The 21,631-nt window shown below is 44.9% G+C and overlaps 1 protein-coding gene across 3 annotated transcripts in view; it reads right to left on the bottom strand.

Annotated features, from left to right (window-relative positions):
* The window catches only part of aopep (aminopeptidase O (putative)), a 112,670-nt gene that overhangs the window by 4,539 nt on the left and 86,500 nt on the right, over nucleotides 1-21,631 (bottom strand). For 2 of the 3 annotated variants that reach the window (XR_011675126.1, XR_011675127.1), the window contains 3 exons: nucleotides 15,581-15,697; nucleotides 4,343-4,429; nucleotides 4,032-4,226 (listed from right to left, as the gene is read on the bottom strand). Coding sequence is in view for 1 of the 3 variants with exons in the window: in XM_071402649.1 (XP_071258750.1) it covers nucleotides 4,086-4,226; nucleotides 4,343-4,429; nucleotides 15,581-15,697 (345 nt within the window). In the remaining 2 variants the exon portion in view is untranslated. The remainder of the gene's footprint in view (nucleotides 1-4,031; nucleotides 4,227-4,342; nucleotides 4,430-15,580; nucleotides 15,698-21,631) is intronic. The other variant, XM_071402649.1, reaches the window with a different exon arrangement.

The following is a 21,631-nucleotide window of genomic DNA, read 5'->3' as shown; positions in this document are numbered from 1 at the left end:
GTTGGTATGGGCTGGACTCCTGTTCCTGCTGAACTGAGCCAGTCATTCAGTAGTACTGTTATCAGCTCAGTAGGCACAGGAGGCACAGTCCTAGACTAGTCCTCGCTCTCTTCTTCAACATTTTGTAATGAAATGTTGCCTTTGGTCTTTGTTGCTGAGACACGCCTGCATCTCTGGGAGGCAAGCCTCTTTCAGTCTTCCAATATGAATTGAGGGCCTATATTCGACCACAATGCAACAGTACATCTCACTAAAAGCGGTTAAGTAAGAACAGGTGGCCGTAATTCTAACATGGCTCAGAGTTCCATTCATGCATTCAGCTCCATATTAAAACACCAATAGCAAGTCAGAGGTGATGGAGCCTAGCTGGGAAAACAGTTAGTCCCACGCCAGGAATATGGCACCTCACAGTAAGCTTATAAAAATAGAAAAAAGTGAGGTTTACTTAGGATATTAAAGTGAACAAATGTAGGTTTACTTCTGGCATTAGAGTGAAAATGTCCTTTCTATACATTTTCATCGTGCTTTGATGTGCAAGCCCATTTCCCTTCCATTAGGCTGTAATAAATCAGGCTTTAGATATCGTCTCCGATGGTAATTCCTCTCTTTTAGAAGCCTTTGATAGTCATTACTCTTGTAACAGGCCCTAAATATAGCATTTTCCAGTCAGGCTCCACATGGACCTAATTTCTAATTCACACATCTGTCCTCGCTTACAGCGGCCATTTTGTTAGAGAAAGAAAAGACCATAGGGCTATACCAGCTCTCCTACTGCTTTCCATCCCGCCACTGACCACACCACAATTACCTTTCCAGTCCAGTATGTTCATTCTGATCCATTGGTCGGGATGCAATCAAAAGTGCGTTACAGAGCAGCACAAAGCATTGGCCACAATGCGCCTTTTGAAGGCAATTTTCCTGACATTTTGCCGATGTCAGCTCATGCATAATCACTTTTTTTTTTTTTTAAGTCAAGTGCAATGCTCTTGGCGGAAACGCGCCTTTGATTGACTCCGGGGCCATTGATTAGTTACGGTCTGAGCTTGTTCAACGTCGACAGATTTATTTCCGTTTCCATACGCTCAAAGAAGAGATGGCGTTGAGCGATCGGGTAGTTCTTATAGCAAAGATCCACCATAGATACTGCTGTACCGAATTGAACTTGGACATGTTTGTTAGTGCTGCTGGAGTTTGAAAATAAGAGGACAACGAAAAGGAGGAGGAAGGTAAGGAAGTGGAAGAAGACGGTCCTCCAGGGCCCATTGTCAAAGTGGCTCACTGAGCACTGAGCAGCAGCATTAGCAATGCCTGTCTTCCTCATTTTCATTAGCACTGTCTCCTGTGTCCCACATCCCTCCCCATCACCATCAGTCCACCCGGAGAGAGAGAGCGAGCGAGCGAGCTCACAGAGACAATGAAGGAGAGAAAATAGAGAGGATGACGAGAGAAACTGAGAAAAGGGAGGGGAGAGAGAATAGAGAGAGGGTGACGAGAGCGACGGAGACCGAATGGGCAGGAGAGCATAACGCTAGGCTTATTAGTAACTGCAGCACATCAAACTTAGGAGACTCAAAGTTTGAATTCCCACGGAGCACGCACACTCCCTCACTACTGACTCCCTACTGTACATCTCCACTCCAGCGTAGGGTATCTTCAGACATGCAGAGACAGGAGACAGGAATTTATCTTGCATGCAAAACTGTTCATATGGTTTACACATTGGGGGAGGAGGGAAATAGTGTCAACTTATCCTCTCATTCCACCTCTCTCCATTGTTCTCTCTTTCTTTGTCGGATTCTGTGCGTCATTCTCTCCTTAGGTGCAGAACTTAGCCACTGTGAACAAAGGAGATCAATCACTGTTCACCAATCAGCTAAGCTCTGTACCTGGTGGGAGAGAGGTCACTGCCTGACTGGTGGACACACACACACAGACACACAATGCACAGGGCTGCACATGGACACCCACATAGACGCACACGATCCAAAAGTTTGCCCCTCTCCCCTACATGGGGCCTCTCATCATCACCCACACAAACACACCCTGTCAGATCATCATGTCTTATTTGACTTTATTATTGCAAGCGGCTGAGCGGTGGAGCCTCCGGTTGTCATGGCAGCCGGCAGGGTCTGGCCTGGGTGGTAATCCCTGGCAATGTGATTTTATCTTAAGTCACAAATCAGCACGCCAGGAACCCTCCCAGAGCAGACATGAAAGACCAGGATACTCTCTCTCTCTTTCTTTTCTCCCATTCTCTCTCTTTTCTTCTTTTTATCCCTAGCTCAGTTGTGCCAGGAACCCTCAGAATCCTGACATTAAAGGCGAGACCTGTCAATCCTCGCTCTCCCTTTCTCTCACACCGTCTCCCTTTTCCCCCCAGCGTCATCACACCAGGAACCATTACAGCCTAGACATGAAAGGCCAAACCGGTGGCGTTCTCTCTCTCACTCTCCTTCTATCCTCCTCTACCATTCGCTACGCTCCGCGACACCGGCGATATGCCCCTCAGTAAGCGGATCAGGAGGTATTCCACAGGCATGTACAGGCCGAAGACAAGGAAAGAGAGAGGGTGAGAAGGAAGGAAAGCTTGGACTGGCCGTCTTGTCATTGACGGACAGGGAGACATGTTATTGTGGACAGTGACAGAGAGCCACTGTGACAGGAGGCTGACGGACTGTGGCCCCAGCAGAGTGTGCGTGCGCGCGTGTAAAGTGATTTGTCAGAGTAGACAGACAGAGCGCTCGCCTGGAAAACCTTTCTCCTCCCCTCTGCACACACATAAAGCTGTCCTCTGTGTTTGTGTGGATGAAAGCACCCTTCACGTCTTGCTCTTGCTTGGCCACGGCCTGAAAAAGGATTTATCTATCTGTGTGGTGAGGCCTGTATGTCTCTCTGCTTGATCTAGACAAGTATTTAGCAGCACCTCTGAAAAGAACCGCCTTCTCATATATAAAGTGCATTCGGAAAGTATTCAGACCCCTTGACTCTCCCCACATTTTGTTACGTTACAGCCTTATTCTAAAATTGATAAAATTGTTTTTTCCCTCACCAATCTACACACAATACCCCATAATGACAAAGCAAAAACAGGTTTTTAGATTTTTTAAACAAATGTATTAAATATAAAAACAGAAATACCGTATTTACATATTCAGACCCTTTGCTATGAGACTCCAAATTGAGCTCAGGTGCATCCTGTTTCCATTGATCATCCTTGAGATGTTTCTACAACTTGATTGGATTCCACCTGTGGTAAATTCAATTGATTGGACATGACTTGGAAGTGGGCTAGGTAGCCTGAATGGCCCGTGCTTTCTTAGGACAAGTTCTAGTGTTTCTGCTCTACTCCTTTAAAAGAGACCAGTCCTCACTCCTTCTCCCTCTCGGTCTGAATCATAAATCTCTTCTATTCTCCTCGATGGGAGGGAAGAAACAAATAAAACCCTTGCTGTTATGAGAAGCCGGACACCACCTTCCCTCCCAGTGGGTGACAATGCAGTTACAAACACACACACACACACAGAGGAATTTCAGGGTAAACACAGTAAAAAGCTGCACAGGGCTAACTGGAGACACAGTCCTCTCTCTCTCCTTCTCTACTGTCCGTTTGTTTGAGGAACACATTCCCAAATTCCTGCCCTGACAAACACATCCTGACGGCGCTCCTGAGAAACCACAGAAAAGGCAGCGTTCTGAGCTCTCTCTCTCTCTCACACACACACACACAGAGAGAGAGAGAGCTCAAGGAGGAATGTGTGAGAGAGGTGGCCAAGTCACTACACCCCAAAACAAAGAGTGCTTTTACAGTAGCACTCCGAAACAAGACCCAGTACACCCATCTAAACGTGGCAGAGGAGCTAGAGAAAACATAGCACTGAAGAGGACGTATATGTCTGCCCACTATCTACTATACTGAGGCTAGCGATAATACAAAATAGTTTCAGAGCAATATGATCCCACTTTAGCCAGGGCATAATCAACAAGGGACCATTATCACTTTTAACATAATCATGTTCAGAAACAAATGGTACCTATGATTATGAGATGGCACAGCTGGGTGGGTCAGTACCTTTTTGTGTGCCACCTCATAGGACCATCTCCTCTACCACCCTGCGAGCTGATTGGTCCATTTCGTTCTGGACCAATGAGAGGCAGCGCCTGGCCAGCGCCTGTTGCCTAGAGTCCTCTTGAACCATCAGCTCCCCGTACAGATAAACACCCATGGCCTGGAGAGACAACACACACAAATACAATCAGCCTAACATACAGATACACACCCACAACATGCTTTTGCACAAGAGTCTGTGTTGTGTGAGAGAGAGGCAGCGTGTGTGTGTGTTACCTGGTCGTGTACGAGGAAGTGCTCCACATCTCCATAAGCCTGAGCGTATTTATGTTTGACCACCAGCTCACACCAGCGATGCCTCACCTGAAACACACATATTGGAAGAGCTCATGATAGGAGCCATACAAAACACTTTAGACCAGCAAGCTCTCCCTCTCTCTCACACACTCACTCTCTCTGCATGTGTGTGTGTGTGTGTGTGTAGGATGGTGCCTGGCCTTTCTCCCAGAGGATCAATGGGAGCTCTGTTACCACGGTGACCGGAGAGATCAGAGACTGGCTCTGTCCCCGCCTCCATCATCATCCCTCCTCATGTTTTTGTGTGCGTGCGTGCGTTCGTGCATGTGTGTTTTAGCCTTACGCTGTTATTCTACTAGCCTCGTGACGGGAGTGATTTGTGATTTATTGCTACGGGGGGGTGTTTTTCTCTCTCTCCTAGACGATAAATTCACCTAGATGGAAGCAGCAATACTGAGGATTCTTTTTCCTTCTCATGTCTCGCTTGATGATTCACACACCCACACAGATGTATGGACTGACACACACATGCGCACACACTGTTTTCCCTTCCACCTGGTGTGGGGGGCGTGAGAAGCAGAGCTGGGCAACGCTCCTTTGATAACAGCGTCTCTGAAGGCTCCCTTTACCTCTGCAGCCTTCTGAATAAACATGAGCTTCATAGGCCTCAGATGACCCCTCTCTCTCTCTCTCTCTTATAATATAAACCGGGAATTGATTGAAAGTTCCTGGAATTTTGCAACGGTAGTAATATCACATCACTTACTGCCGTTTCAGTGCTTTATTTCTCTCTTTCCCGCTCTTTTTTCCCACCTTGCTCTTTCAATAGGTCCAGCAGCCTTTTCTTTTTCAGATCCCAACCTCTTTCGTGTCTCTCATTTTTGCAATCAATCAATCCTGCTCGTGACATCCTGGATATGTGTGTGTGTGTGGGGTAATAAATGTAGGAATGTCCTGTGTAATTGGTGCGTCTCCCCTCAAGAGAGAGACAGAGGCCCAGTGAGGGGGGTAAGAAGGGGGTGAGAGGGGCACCAGGCAGCTGGCTACCCCAAGGGCTCTCCCCAGGAATGCAACCCAGCACAGAGAGCAGGGTGGCCTGGAGGGCGTTCAAACAGATACGCACATTAATTACAATACATGTTGGCCTAAACTTGCTGATCATGTTCCTTCCCTGCACTGTAAAGGGGTTGCTGTGAATTTGACAGTAACTTACAGGCAGCTAATTGGCAAGTAATTTACTGTATTTCGTATTGCAGTAATGTAAATATGGTATCAAAGCAAGTACTAAGTAATGACACAGTACAATATCGTAGAATTGACTGTATTACACTGTAAAAAAGTTATATCCTACTCTAATCGTAATGTATTAATGAATGAATGGATGAATTAAATAAATTCATTGACGGGAGTGAGGTTTGTATTTCAATGTATTATTATTGTAATTACAGGGGATTGGTGCAAGCAGGTTGGCTGCAAGGTAGTGTTTACATATCACAGCATATCAATGAATATTTAGTGTTTTATATCCCTTCCATTTCTAAAGGCCTTAACGTACCACCCTGCATACCACTGCTGGCTTGCTTCTGAAGCTAAGCAGGGTTGGTCCTGGTCAGTCCCTGGATGGGAGACCAGATGCTGCTGGAAGTGGTGTTGGAGGGCCAGTAGGAGGCACTCTTTCCTCTGGTCTAAAAAATATCCCAATGCCCCAGGGCAGTGATTGGGGACACTGCCCTGTGTAGGGTGCTGTCTTTCAGATGGGATGTTAAATGGGAGTCCTGACTCTCTGAGGTCATTAAAGATCCCATGGCACTTATCGTAAGAGTAGGGGTGTTAACCCTGGTGTCCTGGCTAAATTCCCAATCTGGCCCTCAAACTATCACGGTCACCTAATAATCCCTAGTTTACAATTGGCTCATTCATCTCTCCCCTGTAACTATTCCCCAGGTTGTTGCTGTGAATGAGAACGTGTTCTCAGTCAACTTACCTGGTAAAATAATGGATGTTTTTTCCCATACTGGAAGAGACTATAGGGCAAAACAGGCCAAAATGCTCAACCATTTAAGGTTCAAGACTTAATGCCAATCTGTCTCCTATACATTTTAAATTGGTAAAGCACTATTACTAATGGCTGCAACAAATATAGCCTCTTACAAGGCACGCCAACAATACCATGCACCCACTAGTGGTCAAAAGGTTTTTGTCGCTCCAAAAATACGGTACAGCACTGTATTCTGCGGGATGGAAGTACAGTACAGTATCAAAATACAGCAATTCTTTCCCCACCCACATAATTTTACCACAATGCACCATCATTTACAGTATACTGCAGTAAAACGTTTTCACAGTATTTTATTGTTGATAATATCCAAAATGTGTTAATAAATGACAGTTTTCCATTATAGTCTGGTAAAAGGTTACTGTATGTCTAAATTATTTTAAAACAGAGTAAAACATCTTTATGAAACGCAGATGCCAACCCTGCAGTTCTCTGTCTATCTGTCTTATTCTCTCTCTCTCGTCCTCCTGCTCTGCTTCTACACACGAGGACTGTCTTTGGTGTGGTTTGGTGTAACAGACTCCTTTCCTCTCTGATAGGACCCTTCAACCTAGCGTGGGCAATAAGGCCTTCTGTGGTACAATGTGCCCTGTATGCTTGACCGACAGATGGCCCACACACACACACACGCGCGCGCACGCGTAAGCACCAACCCACACATCCCGAGACACACATGAAAGAAAGCGAGCCACAGTCACGCATTCGCTCTCATACATGCACACACATACTGTACTCATACAGTACACTGCCACATGCAGTCACACACACACACACACACACACATGGGCCGTTCCACCTCAAAAACCACAATAGGATTTCGACACCCACAATCTCAGATTGTTCTGCTATGATTTCTGTTGTTAGAAACGGGTAAGATTGGCATTCTTGCAACATTATTTTGTTGAAATATAATTAGATCTCTGAGAAATTAAGCTAATTGATTGCAACCAAATTGGCAATTTTCTCTTATAGTACCTAACATCTGATTTGGACCAAGCTTTTTTCTAACAATGAGTTAAAACATGACAAATTCAAAGAAATGGTCAAAAGCCCTCCACGGGCCCCCAACATCAATCCCACCCCAACAATGAGTATACAGTATCAGTTCTCTATGTTTGACAAGTGGTATGGAGCTGCGGCTCAGAGTATTGCTTCTTCATACTATGTAATGTATTCTCAGTGTATTTGATGATGTTTTTATCCCCTGTTCAGAGAAATTAGTCATTGAAGTTGTTAGGTTTATGTAACATACTACATCCGTGGGTAGCTTTTGACCAATTTCTGGATTCCTCATGTCTTACCTATTGTTGGAAAAAAGTTTGGTCTAAATCAGATGTTAGGTACTATATTTATTGAATATTATATGAATCCTATAAATAAAAATGGCCAATTTGGGTGCAATCAAATTAGCTTAATTTCTCAAAGATCAAATTGTATTTCGAATAAATAATGTAGCAGGAATACTTATCGTATCTGTTTCTAACTACAGAAACGATTTCAGAACAATCTGAGATGGTGGGTGTCATGACTTGCTGAAATGAAATGGAAAGACCCACATGCGTTGAAGCCAGTGCTCGCACACTATCCTTCGCACTACATTAAATACTCACACACACATCTCACACACATTCTACACCATTCAAATGGAAGGACAGAGCACTAACCATAACTGACAGCACCTCAAGCGTGATGAATTCCCACACTTTAACCAGCTACACCTCCATGAAGTAAACACTGCTAACCTAACATAACAGGGGAGACGTGATGCTGCACTTAAGCTTTTATTTATTGAACTTTTCAAACACATTGATCATTCATTTTGTGGAAAGGTTGGAGGGTAAGAAAGAAAAAGCATTGGAGGAATGGCCGGACACACGTGCGTATGTGTCTGTGTGACAACTCAGGATATTTTTAGGGACCATTTAGTTTTTCCTCCTGGTATTTGTAGATGAACATGTCTGTTGGCCTCCTACCCCCAGCCAGACTGCAGAGGCCCAGACAGAGACCTTCTCATGTTGAACCACTGAAGGCCAGCCAAGTACTGTACACTCACATCCTTTACAGTCTTTTATTCTTACACCCAATTGATTCTTAGAAGTGAAGTACATTCTCAGTAGGAAGTCTTTCATTCCTGGCTTAAGATGTTCATTTTTTTAATAGGTCCCAACAAAAGATGCTCAGTTCGGTTCAACTAAAACGTAAATGGTGTTGATAATGTAGCCCTACAGTACATACTGTACAGTATACTGAACATTTCACAGCACCAATCACTTACTGCATGACTACCGTAAATGGACTAACATCTGAGCCACACATCAGTTATTGATTTCTCCTTCCAAAAAGGTCATAGACTGTAACGACTATGGCTTCATATAAGAGAGGAAAAATGTATCAAACTCATTCTTTTCAAGACAGGGCATGTGTTAATGACAGCTTAACTTGTTTAGTTTCCAGCTTTAACACAGCTGTGCTTACTCTGACTGCTGCACTTAATGCTGCACTTAATGCTAGAGTACAGTAAAGCCCCTACACACACACACACACACACACACACACACACACACACACACACACACACACACACACACACACACACACACACACGTAACTCCCACCACAACCCCCCACACACCTTATCCTACGCATAAACACCATTAAAGTGTATAGTTAGCTAACACACTTTTGTACATCACGCTGTAACGTACAATTTACCTTATTTTAGCGCCTCAAAAACGTAATACTTCCAGGTCAACTGTAATATGAATACCATTGTAAAGCACAATTTCTACCCCTTTCCAGCAAAATCAATGACGAGACCTTCATGCTGCCCGTCTTTGCATGATTGAAGAAGGCACTGAGCTCCGTCGAGTCTTTAAAAAGATTGACGGGTGGGGAAGTGAAACCTACTGCGTCCCAGCTAGCACAGTGGATCTGGGCCGATTCCGGCTGAGTTGGGGCACTCGGCTGACGTCATGTGGCCCGAGTCTGGGCCGCCTTCGGCAGTATTACTTATGGCTACGATGCGGGGATTGAGCTCGGGCCGATTCCAGTGTGAGTTATCTGGCCCAAATGTATTAGTTGGGGCTCGGGCCGATTGGGGCTACTCTCTGGCAGATGATTGCACGGGCTGCTTTATATAATGAACATTTAATTATTTATTTTTCCATATTTTCTCATTGTTTCTGTGATCAAAACAATACAATTAACATTTAAATGAAATTCTTTAAGAGTCCTGTATGTTGTATTTCCTTGGTGCAAGGCAATTGATAAGCATTAAAAACTTTGTGGATGGAATCTCCCAAGTGGCGCAGCGGTCTAAGACACTGCATCGCAGTGCAAACTTAGGGGTTTTGTCCTGTTGGAAAGTGAACCTTCGCCCCGGTCTGAGGTCTTGAGCGCTCTGGATCAGGTTTTCATCAAGGATCTCTCTGTACTTTGCTCCGTTCATCTTTCCCTCCATCCTGACTTGTCTCACATTCCCTGCCAAAGAAAAACATCCCCACAGCATGATGCTGTCACCACCATGCTTCATCGTAGGGATGGTGCCAGGTTTCATCCAGACGTGACGCTTGACATTCAGGCGAAAGAGTTCAATCTTGGTTTCATCAGACCAGAGAATCTTGTTTCTTATGGTCTGAGAGTCCTTAAGTGCCTTTTGGCAAACTCCAAGCGGGCTGTCATGTGCCGTTTACTGAGGAGTGGCTTCCGTCTGGCCACTCTACCATAAATGCCTGATTTGTGAAGTGCTGCAGATGATGGTTGTCCTTCTGGAAGTTTCTTCCATCACCACAGAGAACCTCTGAAGCTCTGTCAGAGTGACCATCGGGTTCTTGGTCACCTCCCTGACCAAGGCGGACATGAACTGTTCAGAGGAGAGTGCGTGAATCAGGCTTCATGGTCAAATTGCTTCAAAGAAACCACTACTATTTTTATTTAAACTAGGCAAGTCAGTTAAGAACAAATTCGTATTTACAATGACGGCTTAGGAACAGTGGGTTTACTGGCTTGTTCAGGAACAGAACGACATAAGTTTTACCATGTCAGCTCTGGGATTTGATCTAGCAACCTTTCGGTTACTGGCCCAAGGCTACCTGCCGCCCCAAAGGACAACAATAAAATAAGAGACTTTCTTGGGTCAACAAACACAAGCAAAGGACATTAGACCGGTGGAAATCTGTCCTTTGGTCTGATGAGTCCAAATGTGAGATTTTTGGTTCCAACCGCTGTGTCTTTGTGAGACACAGAGTAGGTGAACGGATGCAAATAGTCTGGGTAGCCATTTGATTAGATGTTCAGGAGTCTTATGGCTTGGGGGTAGAAGCTGTTAAGAAGCCTCTTGGACCTAGACTTGGCGCTCTGGTACCGCTTGCTGTGTGGTAGCAGAGAGAACAGTCTATGACTAGGGTGGCTGGAGTCTTTGACAATTTTTAGGGCCTTCCTCTGACACCGCCTGGAATAGAGGACCTGGATGGCAGGAAGCTTTGCGCCAGTGATGTACTGGACCATACGCACTACCCTCTGTAGTGCCTTGCGGTCGGAGGCCGAGCAGTTGCCATACAAGGCAGTGATGCAACCAGTCAGGATGCTCTTGATGGTGCAGCTGTAGAACCTTTTGAGGATCTGAGGACCCATGCCAAATATTTTCAGTCTCCTGAGGGGGAAAAGGTTTTGTTGTGCCCTCTTCACGACTGTCTTGGTGTGCTTGGACCATGTAGTTTGTTGGTGATGTGGGCACCAAGGAACTTGAAGCTCTCAACCTGCTCCACTACAGCCCTGCCGATATGAATGGTGGCGTGCTCGGTCCTCCTTTTCCTCGGCCCACAATCATATCCTTTGTATTGATCACATTGAGGGAGAGGTTGTTGTCCTGGCATCACACGGCCAGGTCTCTGACCTCCTCCCTATAGGCTGTCTCTTTCTTGTCGGTGATCAGGCCTACCACTGTTGTGTCATCGGCAAACTTAATGATGGTGTTGGAGTCGTGCCTGGCTGTGCAGTCATGAGTGAACAGAGAGTACAAGTGGGTACTGAGCACGCACCCCTGAGGGACCCCTGTGTTGAGGATCAGCGTGGCGGATGTGTTGTTACCTACCCTTACCACCTGGGGGCGGCCCGTCAGGAAGTCCGGGATCCAGTTGCAGAGGGAGGTGTTTAGTCCCAGGGTCCTTAGCTTATTGATGAGCTTTGAGGGCACTATGGTGTTGAACGCTGAGCTGTAGTCAATGAATAGCACTCTCACATAAGTGTTCCTTTTGTCCAGGTGAGAAAGGACAGTGTGGAGTGCAATAGAGATTGCATCCTCTGTGGATCTGTTAGGGTGGTATGCAAATTGGACTGGGTCTAGGGTTTCTGTGATAATGGTTTTGATGTGAGCCATGACCAGCCTTTCCAAGCATTTCATGGCTACAGACGTGAGTGCTTCGGGTCGGTAGGCATTTAGGCAGGTTGACTTAGTGTTCTTGGGTCTGCTTAAAACATGCTCGGAGTACATGTCCTGGTAATCCGTCTGGCCCTGCAGGCTTGTGAATGTTGACCTGTTTAAAGGTCTTACTCACATTGGCTGCAAAGAGCGTGATCACACAGTCGTCCGGAACAGCTGGTGCTCTCATGCATGTTTCAGTGTTATTTGCCTCGAAGCGAGCATAGAAGTAGTCGTTTGGTAGGCTCGTGTCACTGGGCAGCTCTTGGCTGTGCTTCGCTTTGTAGTCTGCAATGGTTTGCAAGCCCTGCCACATCCGACGAGCGTAGGAGCCGTTGTAGTACAATTCAATCTTAGTCCTGTATTGACACTTTGTCTGTTTAATGGCTCTTCGGAGAGCATAGCAGGATTTCTTATTAGCTTCCGGGATAGAGTCCCGTTCCTTGCTCTAATCTTTAGCTCAGTGCGGATGTTGCCTGTAATCCATGGCTTCTGGTTGGGGTATGTACAGTTGAAGTCTGAAGTATACATACACTTAGGTTGGAGTCATTAAAACTAGTTTTTCAACCACTCCACAAATGTCTTGTTAACAAACTATAGTTTAGGGAAGTCGGTTAGGACATCTACTTTGTGCATGACAAGTAATTTTTCCAACAATTGTTTACAGACAGATTATTTCCCTTACAATTCACTGTATCACAATTCCAGTGGGTCAGAAGTCAAAGTTGACTGTGCCTTTAAACAGCTTGGAAAATTCCAGAAAATTATGTCATGGCTTTAGAAGCTTCTGATAGGCTAATTGACATAATTTGCGTCAATTGGAGGTGTACCTGTGGATGTATTTCTAGGCCTACCTTCAAACTCAGTGCCTCTTTGCTTGACATCATGGGAAAATCAAAAGAAATCAGCCAAGACTTCAGAAAAATAATTGTAGACCTCCACAAGTCTGGTTCATACTTGGGAGCAATTTCCAAATGCCTGAAGGTACCATGTTCATCTGTACAAACAATAGTACGCAAGTATAAACACCATGGGACCACGCAGCCGTCATACCGCTCGGGCAGGAGAAACGTTCTGTCTCCTAGAGATGAACGTACTTTGGTGCGAAAAGTGACAATCAATCCCAGAACAGCAAAGGACCTTGTGAAGATGCTAGAGGAAACAGGTACAAAAGTATCTATATCCACAGTAAAACGAGTCCTATATCGACATAACCTGAAAGGCCGCTCAGCAAGGAAGAAGCCACTGCTCCAAAACCGCCTTAAAAAAGCCAGACTACGGTTTGCAACTGCACATGGGGAAAAATATCATACTTTTTGGAGAAATGTCCTCTGGTCTGATGAAACAAAAATAGAACTGTTTGGCCATAATGACCATCGTTATGTTTGGAGGAAAAAGGGGGAGACTTGCAAGCCGAAGAACACCATCCCAACCGCGAAGCACGGGGGTGGCAGCATCATATTGTGGGGGTGCTTTGCTGCAGGAAGGACTGGTGCACTTCACAAAATAGATGGCATCATAAGGAGGAAAAGTATGTGGATATATTGAAGCAACATCTCAAGACATCAGTCAGGAAGTTAAAGCTTGGTCGCAAATGGGTCTTCCAAATGGACAATGTAGCACAGACTGTTGTAGCACGCGCTCCAGCAGGTATATCTCACTGATCATCCCAAAAGCCAACACCTCATTTGGCCGCCTTTCCTTCCAGTTCTCTGCTGCCTGTGACTGGAACGAATTGCAAAAATCGCTGAAGTTGGAGACTTTTATTTCCCTCACCAACTTTAAACATCTGCTATCTGAGCAGCTAACCGATCGCTGCAGCTGTACATAGTCCATCTGTAAACAGCCCACCCAATTTACCCACCTCATCCCCTTACTGTTTTTATTTATTTACTTTTCTGCTCTTTTGCACACCAGTATCTCTACTTGCACATGATCATCTGATGATTTATCACTCCAGTGTTAATCTGCTAAATTGTAATTATTCGCTCCTATGGCCTATTTATTGCCTACCTCCTCATGCCTTTTGCACACAATGTATATAGACTCTTTTTTTTTGTTTGTCCCCTACTGTGTTATTGACTTGTTTATTGTTTACGCCATGTGTAACTCTGTGTTGTTGTCTGTTCACACTGCTATGCTTTATCTTGGCCAGGTTGCAGTTGTAAATGAGAACTTGTTCTCAACTAGCCTACCTGGTTAAATAAAGGTGATTTTAAAAAATAAAATAAAAAAAATGACCCCAAGCATACTTCCAAAGTTGTGGCAAAATGGCTTCAGGACAACAAAGTCAAGGTATTGGAGAGTCCATCACAAAGCCCTGACCTCAATCCTATAGAACATTTGTGGGCAGAACTGAAAAAGTGTGTGCGAGCAAGGAGGCCTACAAACCTGACTCAGTTACACCAGCTCTGTCAGGAGGAATGGGCCAAAATTCACCCAACTTATTGTATTGTGGGAAGCTTGTGGAAGGCTACCCGAAACGTTTGACCCAAGTTAAACTATTTAAAGGCAATGCTACCAAATACTAATCGAGTGTATGTAAACTTCTGACCCACTAGGAATGTGATGAAAGAAATAAAAGCTGAAAGAAATAATTCTCTCTATTATTATTCTGACATTTCACATTCTTAAAATAAAGTGGTGATGATAACTGACCTTAAGACTTTTTACTCAGATTAAATGTCAGGAAATATGAAAAACAGAGTTTAAATGTATTTGGCTAAGGTGTATGTAAACTTCCGACTTCAACTGTACATACGGTCACATCAATGCACTTATTGATGAAGCCAATGACTGATGTGGTGTACTCCTCAATGCCATAGGAAGAATCCCGGGAAACATATTCCAGTCTGTGTTAGCAAAACAGTCCTGTAGCTTAGCATCTGCCTCATCTGACCACTTTTTTATTGACAGAGTCACTGGTGCTTCCTGCTTTAATTTTTGCTTGTAAGCAGTAATCAGGAGGATAGAATTATGGTCAGATTTGCCAAATGGAGGGCGAGGGAGAGCTTTGTACGCGTCTCTGTGTATGGAATAAAGGTGGTCTAGAGTTTTTTCCCCCTCTGGTTGCACATTTAACATGCTGGTAGAAATTAGGTAAAACGGATTTAAGTTTCTCTGCATCAAAGTCCCCGGCTACTAGGAGCACCGCCTCTGGATGAGCGTTTTCCTGTTTGGTTATGGCGGTGTACAGCTCATTGAGTGCAGTCTTAGTGCCAGCGTCCGTCTGTGGTGGTTTGTAGACAGCTACGAAATATACAGATGAAAACTCTTTAGGTAGATACAGCGTATAACCAGCCAGCTGTATGTTGATAATGTCGTTGTTCAGCCACGACTCCGTGAAGCATAAGATATTACAGTTTTTAATGTCCCGTTGGTAAATCTTCCTCGTAGGTCGTTGATTTTATTTTCCAATGATTGCACGTTAGCTAGTAGAACGGAAGGCAGCGGGGGTTTATTCGTTCGCCTACGAATTCTGTTGGAAAATAATTCCAGGTAAAGCTGGTTGAGAGAATGATTCCATGTGTTATTTCATAGTTTGCTGTCTTCACTATTATTCTATAATGTAGAAATAGTAAAAAAAATTGAGAAATTTTTTGACTGGTACAGTATATATTATTTTAAATATATATATTCGTAAATATATTATTGTCCCCTAACCCTGGAGTAAACTACATCAATACTTAGGCTTCTACTTCCAGCTTATACATACTATATACACGTGTGTGTGCAGTGTCACCTCAGCGTCCTGCTTCGGTAGATCGTAGGTTCTCTTGATCGTACGCAGTGATGTCACACTTAGCTCCGCCTCCTCCAGCAGAAGCTCCAAAAGCAACACCAGCTGCTCCGGCATCACCTAGGCAACGTAAATAGAAAGGAGGGGTTATTGGTGGGTCTCAACATGATCGACAACATCAGTATGATTTACTTGACTTCATTTTGTTTGAGGGGTATTTTATGAATAACATTGAAACACATTAACATCAGTCTCTGTTCAGCAAACAGTCACTGATAATTCAACGCCACTGGATGGATTATGAAGAGTGACAAAAAGAGAAACTCAATATTTTGCAGATAAAAAATATATATAAGATAATGCCAAGGCAAATGTTCAGGGAATATAAGGGAAACGTTGGGGGAATGTTTAACGTTTGAAGTGGAGCGGTGACGGAGGGAGGCAGATTAGTTATTCTGTAGACGGAGTGAAACAAGGGAAGAAAAGAAAGAGGGAGAGAGACATGAGTCTTGCGAACGTCTCAACAGCACACGGTCACAAAGAAGGAACTTCCTTGATTAAAGTTGTTCTCTGCTGAGGCCCGAAGCTTTTCGACTATTAAATATCATTTGATACAAAAAGAAAGCAGATTTCCCATGACTGAATAGGCTATTGAACAGGGGAAGACACAGTAAAGAGAAGATTAAAACAAGAATATGTTAGACACATTCATTTCTACATTTGTTCTGTTGGGATAGTGCTGATTAATGATGTGTTATGTGGTATTCTAAAGAGAGGTCTTCCAGAGAGACACCCCCATAGTGCTGTGAGCTGTGCCTAGCCTCGCCTGCCTCTCCCTGGGATAGACGAGACACATATTCCTCCTCTCTGGGATAAATTAAAGGAGGCTCCATAGAGACTGATGTGAAAATGGAGCTGTGTGTGTGTGTGTGTGTGTGTGTGTGTGTGTGTGTGTGTGTGTGTGTGTGTGTGTGTGTGTGTGTAAATGGGTTGAGGCCAAACTGCTATTCTTACCCCATTATCACATTATGATCTGGAACTGGCTCTCCACACACACACACACACACGCACACACACACACACACACGCACACACACACACCTAGATACACAACTTTTCTACATGAAATGTATTCTCTTTTTTTGCCTCTCTTTTGCATTCCTCCCTTTGTCAATCTTTCTTATCCACAACAAACTTTTGGTAAGGAAATACCAGGAGAACTTTTGCCCTACCAGAAAGCTCTCCATTTCAAACACAGGGAGTATTTGACCATTGGTTGGTCTGAGAGAATCCCATTCAAAGCCTCAAGTGAAACAACTACAGCCTATACACTGACAGTAAATTAATGTGGATACTCTGCAAATAGATCTCTCTCTCTCGCTCTCTTACTGTACCTCTATCTGTCCTGTTTCTGTCTTGCTCTCCTCACCTCACTACTCCTCCATTTTGTGAGAGCTGACCGTTAGGTCCCTCCATCTTGAAGGGTCTCTGAGGCATGATCCAGTCATAAAACCCCTAATTTCAGTGTCTCTCTCTCTCTCTCTCTCTCTCTCTCTCACTCTCTCTCTCTCTCTCTCTCTCTCTCTCTCTCTCTCTCTCTCTCTCTCTCTCTCTCTCTCTCTCTCTCTCTCTCTCTCTCTCTCTCTCTCTCTCTCTCTCTCTCTCTCTCTCTCTCTCTCTCTCTCTCTCTCTCTCTCTCTCTCTCTCTCTCTCTCTCTCTCTCTCTCTCTCTCTCTCTCTCTCTCTCTCTCTCTCTCTCTCTCTCACTCACTCACTCACACTCACAATCTGTGTGAGCGGTTCGTGTGTAGGGGATAGGTTACCCAAAATGCTCTCAACACCGGACTATTGGGGCTATTGTTAGTCTCAGCTCTGACCCGATCATGAGATCAAACAGTGTGTGTGGTGCCACCCTCGGCGCCCTCTCCAAGGGTAGGGAGTTCCCAGGCAGGGAGATCACCTTTTCCCCTCCCGATAACACACAGGCGTGCACACACACGCACACAAACACACACACAGCGCCACTTAGTGAGGTAATGTGTTTGGTCTTGCTTGTCTGTTTTATACTCCTCCACATCCATCCTTCCATTCAATCTATCAGAGCCTCAGAACCCTCCACAACTCCTACTCAGAAATACACAGACGGGGACTTACAAACACTACTCAGAGTGGCATGAAGAGCAATGGACATTTAAGAGAGGCTTGGTTAAAACCCTCTGTTTTCTCCCCCATATTTTCATGCTTATGTCTCCGTCCCCCTCCAAAGTGGTTCGTCCAATCATGTAGCCCCCGCCCAGCCTTGTCTAATGGTGTGTTTCTGCCTCATCAGCCTCAAACGCCTGGTCTGGACTCGGAGAACCATCATCATTATCATTCCTGCTGGAGGATGACTTGCTGTTTTGGAGGTCAGTGAAACGGGATTTAATATCCACTGATCTCAAACATACAGACCGGCGTGTTCACACACAGTGGCACATTGGATACCCCATTGTAAGAAGACATGTCTCCCTACGTCCGATGGGAGCGCCCATAGCAATAACCACACTAACATAAGATAGTAATAATATTATAATATATGACATTTAGCAGACAGTTTTATCCAAAGCGACTTACAGTCATGCGTGCATACATTTTCACGTGTGGGTGGCACCGGGGATGGAACCCACAACCTTGCGTTGCAAACGCCATGCTTTACCAACTGAAGCATGTCCAGTAATAGGACAGTAGCTGAGTGTAATAACACTCCGGGAACCTTCCTGCTATTTCAGACAGACAGACGGACGCACAGAGAGAGAGAGAGAGAGAGACAGACAGAATCCTGTGATCTGATCGTTCATAACTTCCATGGCAACGACACTGGATACCACACTAAGCAACCTGTGTGTGTGTGTGTGTGTGTGTGTGTGAGGGACACCGAGAGCTTCTTTATCTTTGACCCTTTCTCTCCACCCCTCCACCATCTCTCAATCTTTTTCTCCCCCTTAAAACACCTCTTCTCTAATAGCTCGTTGAGAGAGAGAGAGAATCACTGCTATCGTGGCATCCACATAGTACCGATGTTTAATCATGTGGTTGTTATCAACATCTCCCGAAATATCCGGTATAGGTACGAAGTCACGTTGGCATTTGAATGAGCTGTGTGTCTCTCCCCTGCTGTCCGCATCCCTCCCTCCTTCCCAGCGACTTGAGTGTGTGTGTCTCAGAATGCTCGTTCAGTCACACTGCATTATGGGTGATGGAGACGTGGAATTACTGTGACATTATAAAAACCCAAACAGTGATTTCTCAGAGGCCATTCGACCGCGTGTGTGTGCGCGCATCTGTGTGTGTTTGTGTGTGACAGACCATTCAGTCGCTCCATTGAATTTTATTTCTGTCTGACCGCAGACTCGTAAAAGCTCTCTGGCACCAGCGGCTAAACGCCTCAGCCCCCCCCCCGCCTCAGGTACTAGAGTTACACTCTTTCTCCATTTTTCCCCTTTCCCCATTTCTAGCTTTAATGTTAGTCAATCTCTTTGACTACCCCTCCGACCCCCCCCCCCCTCTCATTTATCTGACCCCTCTCAGCAAGATTTCCTCCCACATAGAGGGAGGTGACTTTATTGAATTATAGATCACATGTAAGCAGGATGCCTCTCACTGTGTGTGTGTGTGTGTGTGTGTGTGTGTGCGTGCGTGCGTGCGTGCGTGTTCGAGCATTCATGCAAGTCATTGAGTGTTTGGGCAAACAGTGAACAACAAGAGGGAAAGGTTCTCCTCAGTGAGTCACGTGTTTCTCTGCTGGACTTTCAGCCGGGGAATCAGAGCCGACTCTCTGTGCTGATGACATCACAGCTGGGTCACCTTAGAGATAGCGGATGCCTTCGAGTGATGCCCCTCATGTTTGTTATGTCACTCTCTGTTCCCCTCTTCTCTTCTCCTCCAGGATGTTCTGCTTTTATCACAATCATAACATGCTCTGGGATTGAGATGGTTAAATGCGGTGTGTGTGTGTGTGTCTGACATTTCATCTTGATTAGAAGGATAAACCCCCAACACAGCTTGCAGTGCTAAGCCTGATTGTGAGAAGCACATACAAACTGTCTCATCCGCAGACAAGGCTGCTGATTTATCTAGCAGGGAGGGACAGACAAGAAGGGCCTAGCAAAGAGACTCATGCTATCACTATGGGACATTCACTACACGTACTATACACTGTCAATCCACTCCATAGACATATCGTAATCGCCCCTCTTTCACCCCAGCTGCCAAACTAACCCTGATTCAGATGACCATCCTACCCATGCGAGATTACGGAGACATAATTTATAGATTGGCAGGTAAGGGTGCTCTCGAGCGGCTATAATTTCTTTACCACTTGCCACCAATGCTCCTTATAGGACACATCACTGCACTCTATACTCCTCTGTAAACTCATCTCTGTATACCCGTCGCAAGACCCACTGGCTGATGCTTATTTATAAAACCCTCATAGGCCTCACTCCCCCCTATCTGAGATGCCTACTGCAGCCCTCATCCTCCACATACAACACCCGTTCTGCCAGTCACATTCTGTTAAAGGTCCCCAGAGCACACACACCACTGTGTCGCTCCTCTTTTCAGTTCGCTGCAGCTTGCGACTGGAACGAGTTGCAACAAACACTGAAACTGGACAGTTTAATCTCCATCTCTGCATTCAAAGACTCAATCACGGACACTCGTACTGACAGTTGTGGCTGCTTTGCGTAATGTATTGTTGTCTCTACCTTCTTGCCCTTTGTGCTGTTGTCTGTGCCCAATAATGTTTGTACCATGTTTTGTGCTGCTACCATGTTGTGTTGCTACCATGCTGTGTTGTCATGTGTTGTTGCCATGCTATGTTGTTGTCTTAGGTCTCTGTTTATGTAGTGTTGTGTTGTCTCTCTTGTCGTGATGTGTGTTTTGTCCTATATTTATATATATATATATATATTTTTTTAAATAAAGGTTAAATAAAAATAAATAAATAAAATAGACATCACACCACGATGTGTGTGTAACAAATGTGTTTCATGCGTGTTTGTGTGATCAGTGTGACCCAATGACAATATATATGAATGGACAAAGCCATTGACCACGTCACACCATCATTCTTATGTGACGCCTCTACAGCGCTTCGAAACCAAATGAAGTCGGTTAAGATGGCGTCTCATGGAGACATAACATGCGCCGTTTGAGCTACTCCAGGAAGTGACGTTGCAGCCTACAGTAGCTCAGTGCTACATCCTCTTATTCAAAATCAAAAATCAAATAACATTTATTGGTCACATACACATGGTTAGCAGGTGTTAATGCGAGTGTAGCGAAATGCTTCTGCTTCTAGTTCTGACAGATTACTTGTTAGATATTACTGCACTAACAATTCCCCAACAACTACCTAATACACACAAATCTAAAGGGGTGAATGAGAATATGTACATATAAGTATATGGATGAGCAATGGCCGAGCGGCATAGGAAAGGTGCAATAGATGGTATAAAATACAGTATATACATGTGATATGAGTAATGTAAGATATCTAAACATTATTAGTGCCATTATTTAAAGTGGCATTGTTTAAAGTGACTAGTGATCCATTTATTAAAGTGGCCAGTGATTGGGTCTCAATGTAAGCAGCAGCCTCTCTGAGTTAGTGATTGCTGTTTAGCAGTCTGATGTCCTTGAGATAGAAGCTGTTTTTCACTCTCTCTGTCCCAGCTTTGATGCACCTGTACTGACCTCGCCTTCTGGATGGTAGCGGTGTGAACAGGCAGTGGCTTGGGTGGTTGTTGTCCTCGATGATGTATTTGGCCTTCCTGTGACATCAGGTGGTGTAGGTGTCATGGAGGGCAGGTAGTTTGCCCCGGTGATGCGTTGTGCAGACCTCACCACCCTCTGGAGAGCCTTGCGGTTGAGGAGGGCGCAGTTGCCGTACCAGGCTGTGTTACAGCCCGCCAGGATGCTCTCGATTGTGCATCTGTAAAAGTTTGTCAGGGTTTTGGGTGACAAGCCAAATTTCTTCAGCCTCCTGAGGTTGAAGGGGCGCTGTTGCGCCTT

Source organism: Salvelinus alpinus, chromosome 5, assembly GCF_045679555.1.
Source record: "Salvelinus alpinus chromosome 5, SLU_Salpinus.1, whole genome shotgun sequence".
NCBI classification, from domain to species: domain Eukaryota; kingdom Metazoa; phylum Chordata; class Actinopteri; order Salmoniformes; family Salmonidae; genus Salvelinus; species Salvelinus alpinus.
The sequence above is the reverse complement of the archived record's forward strand: the minus strand, read 5'-3'. Positions and strand labels throughout refer to the sequence as shown.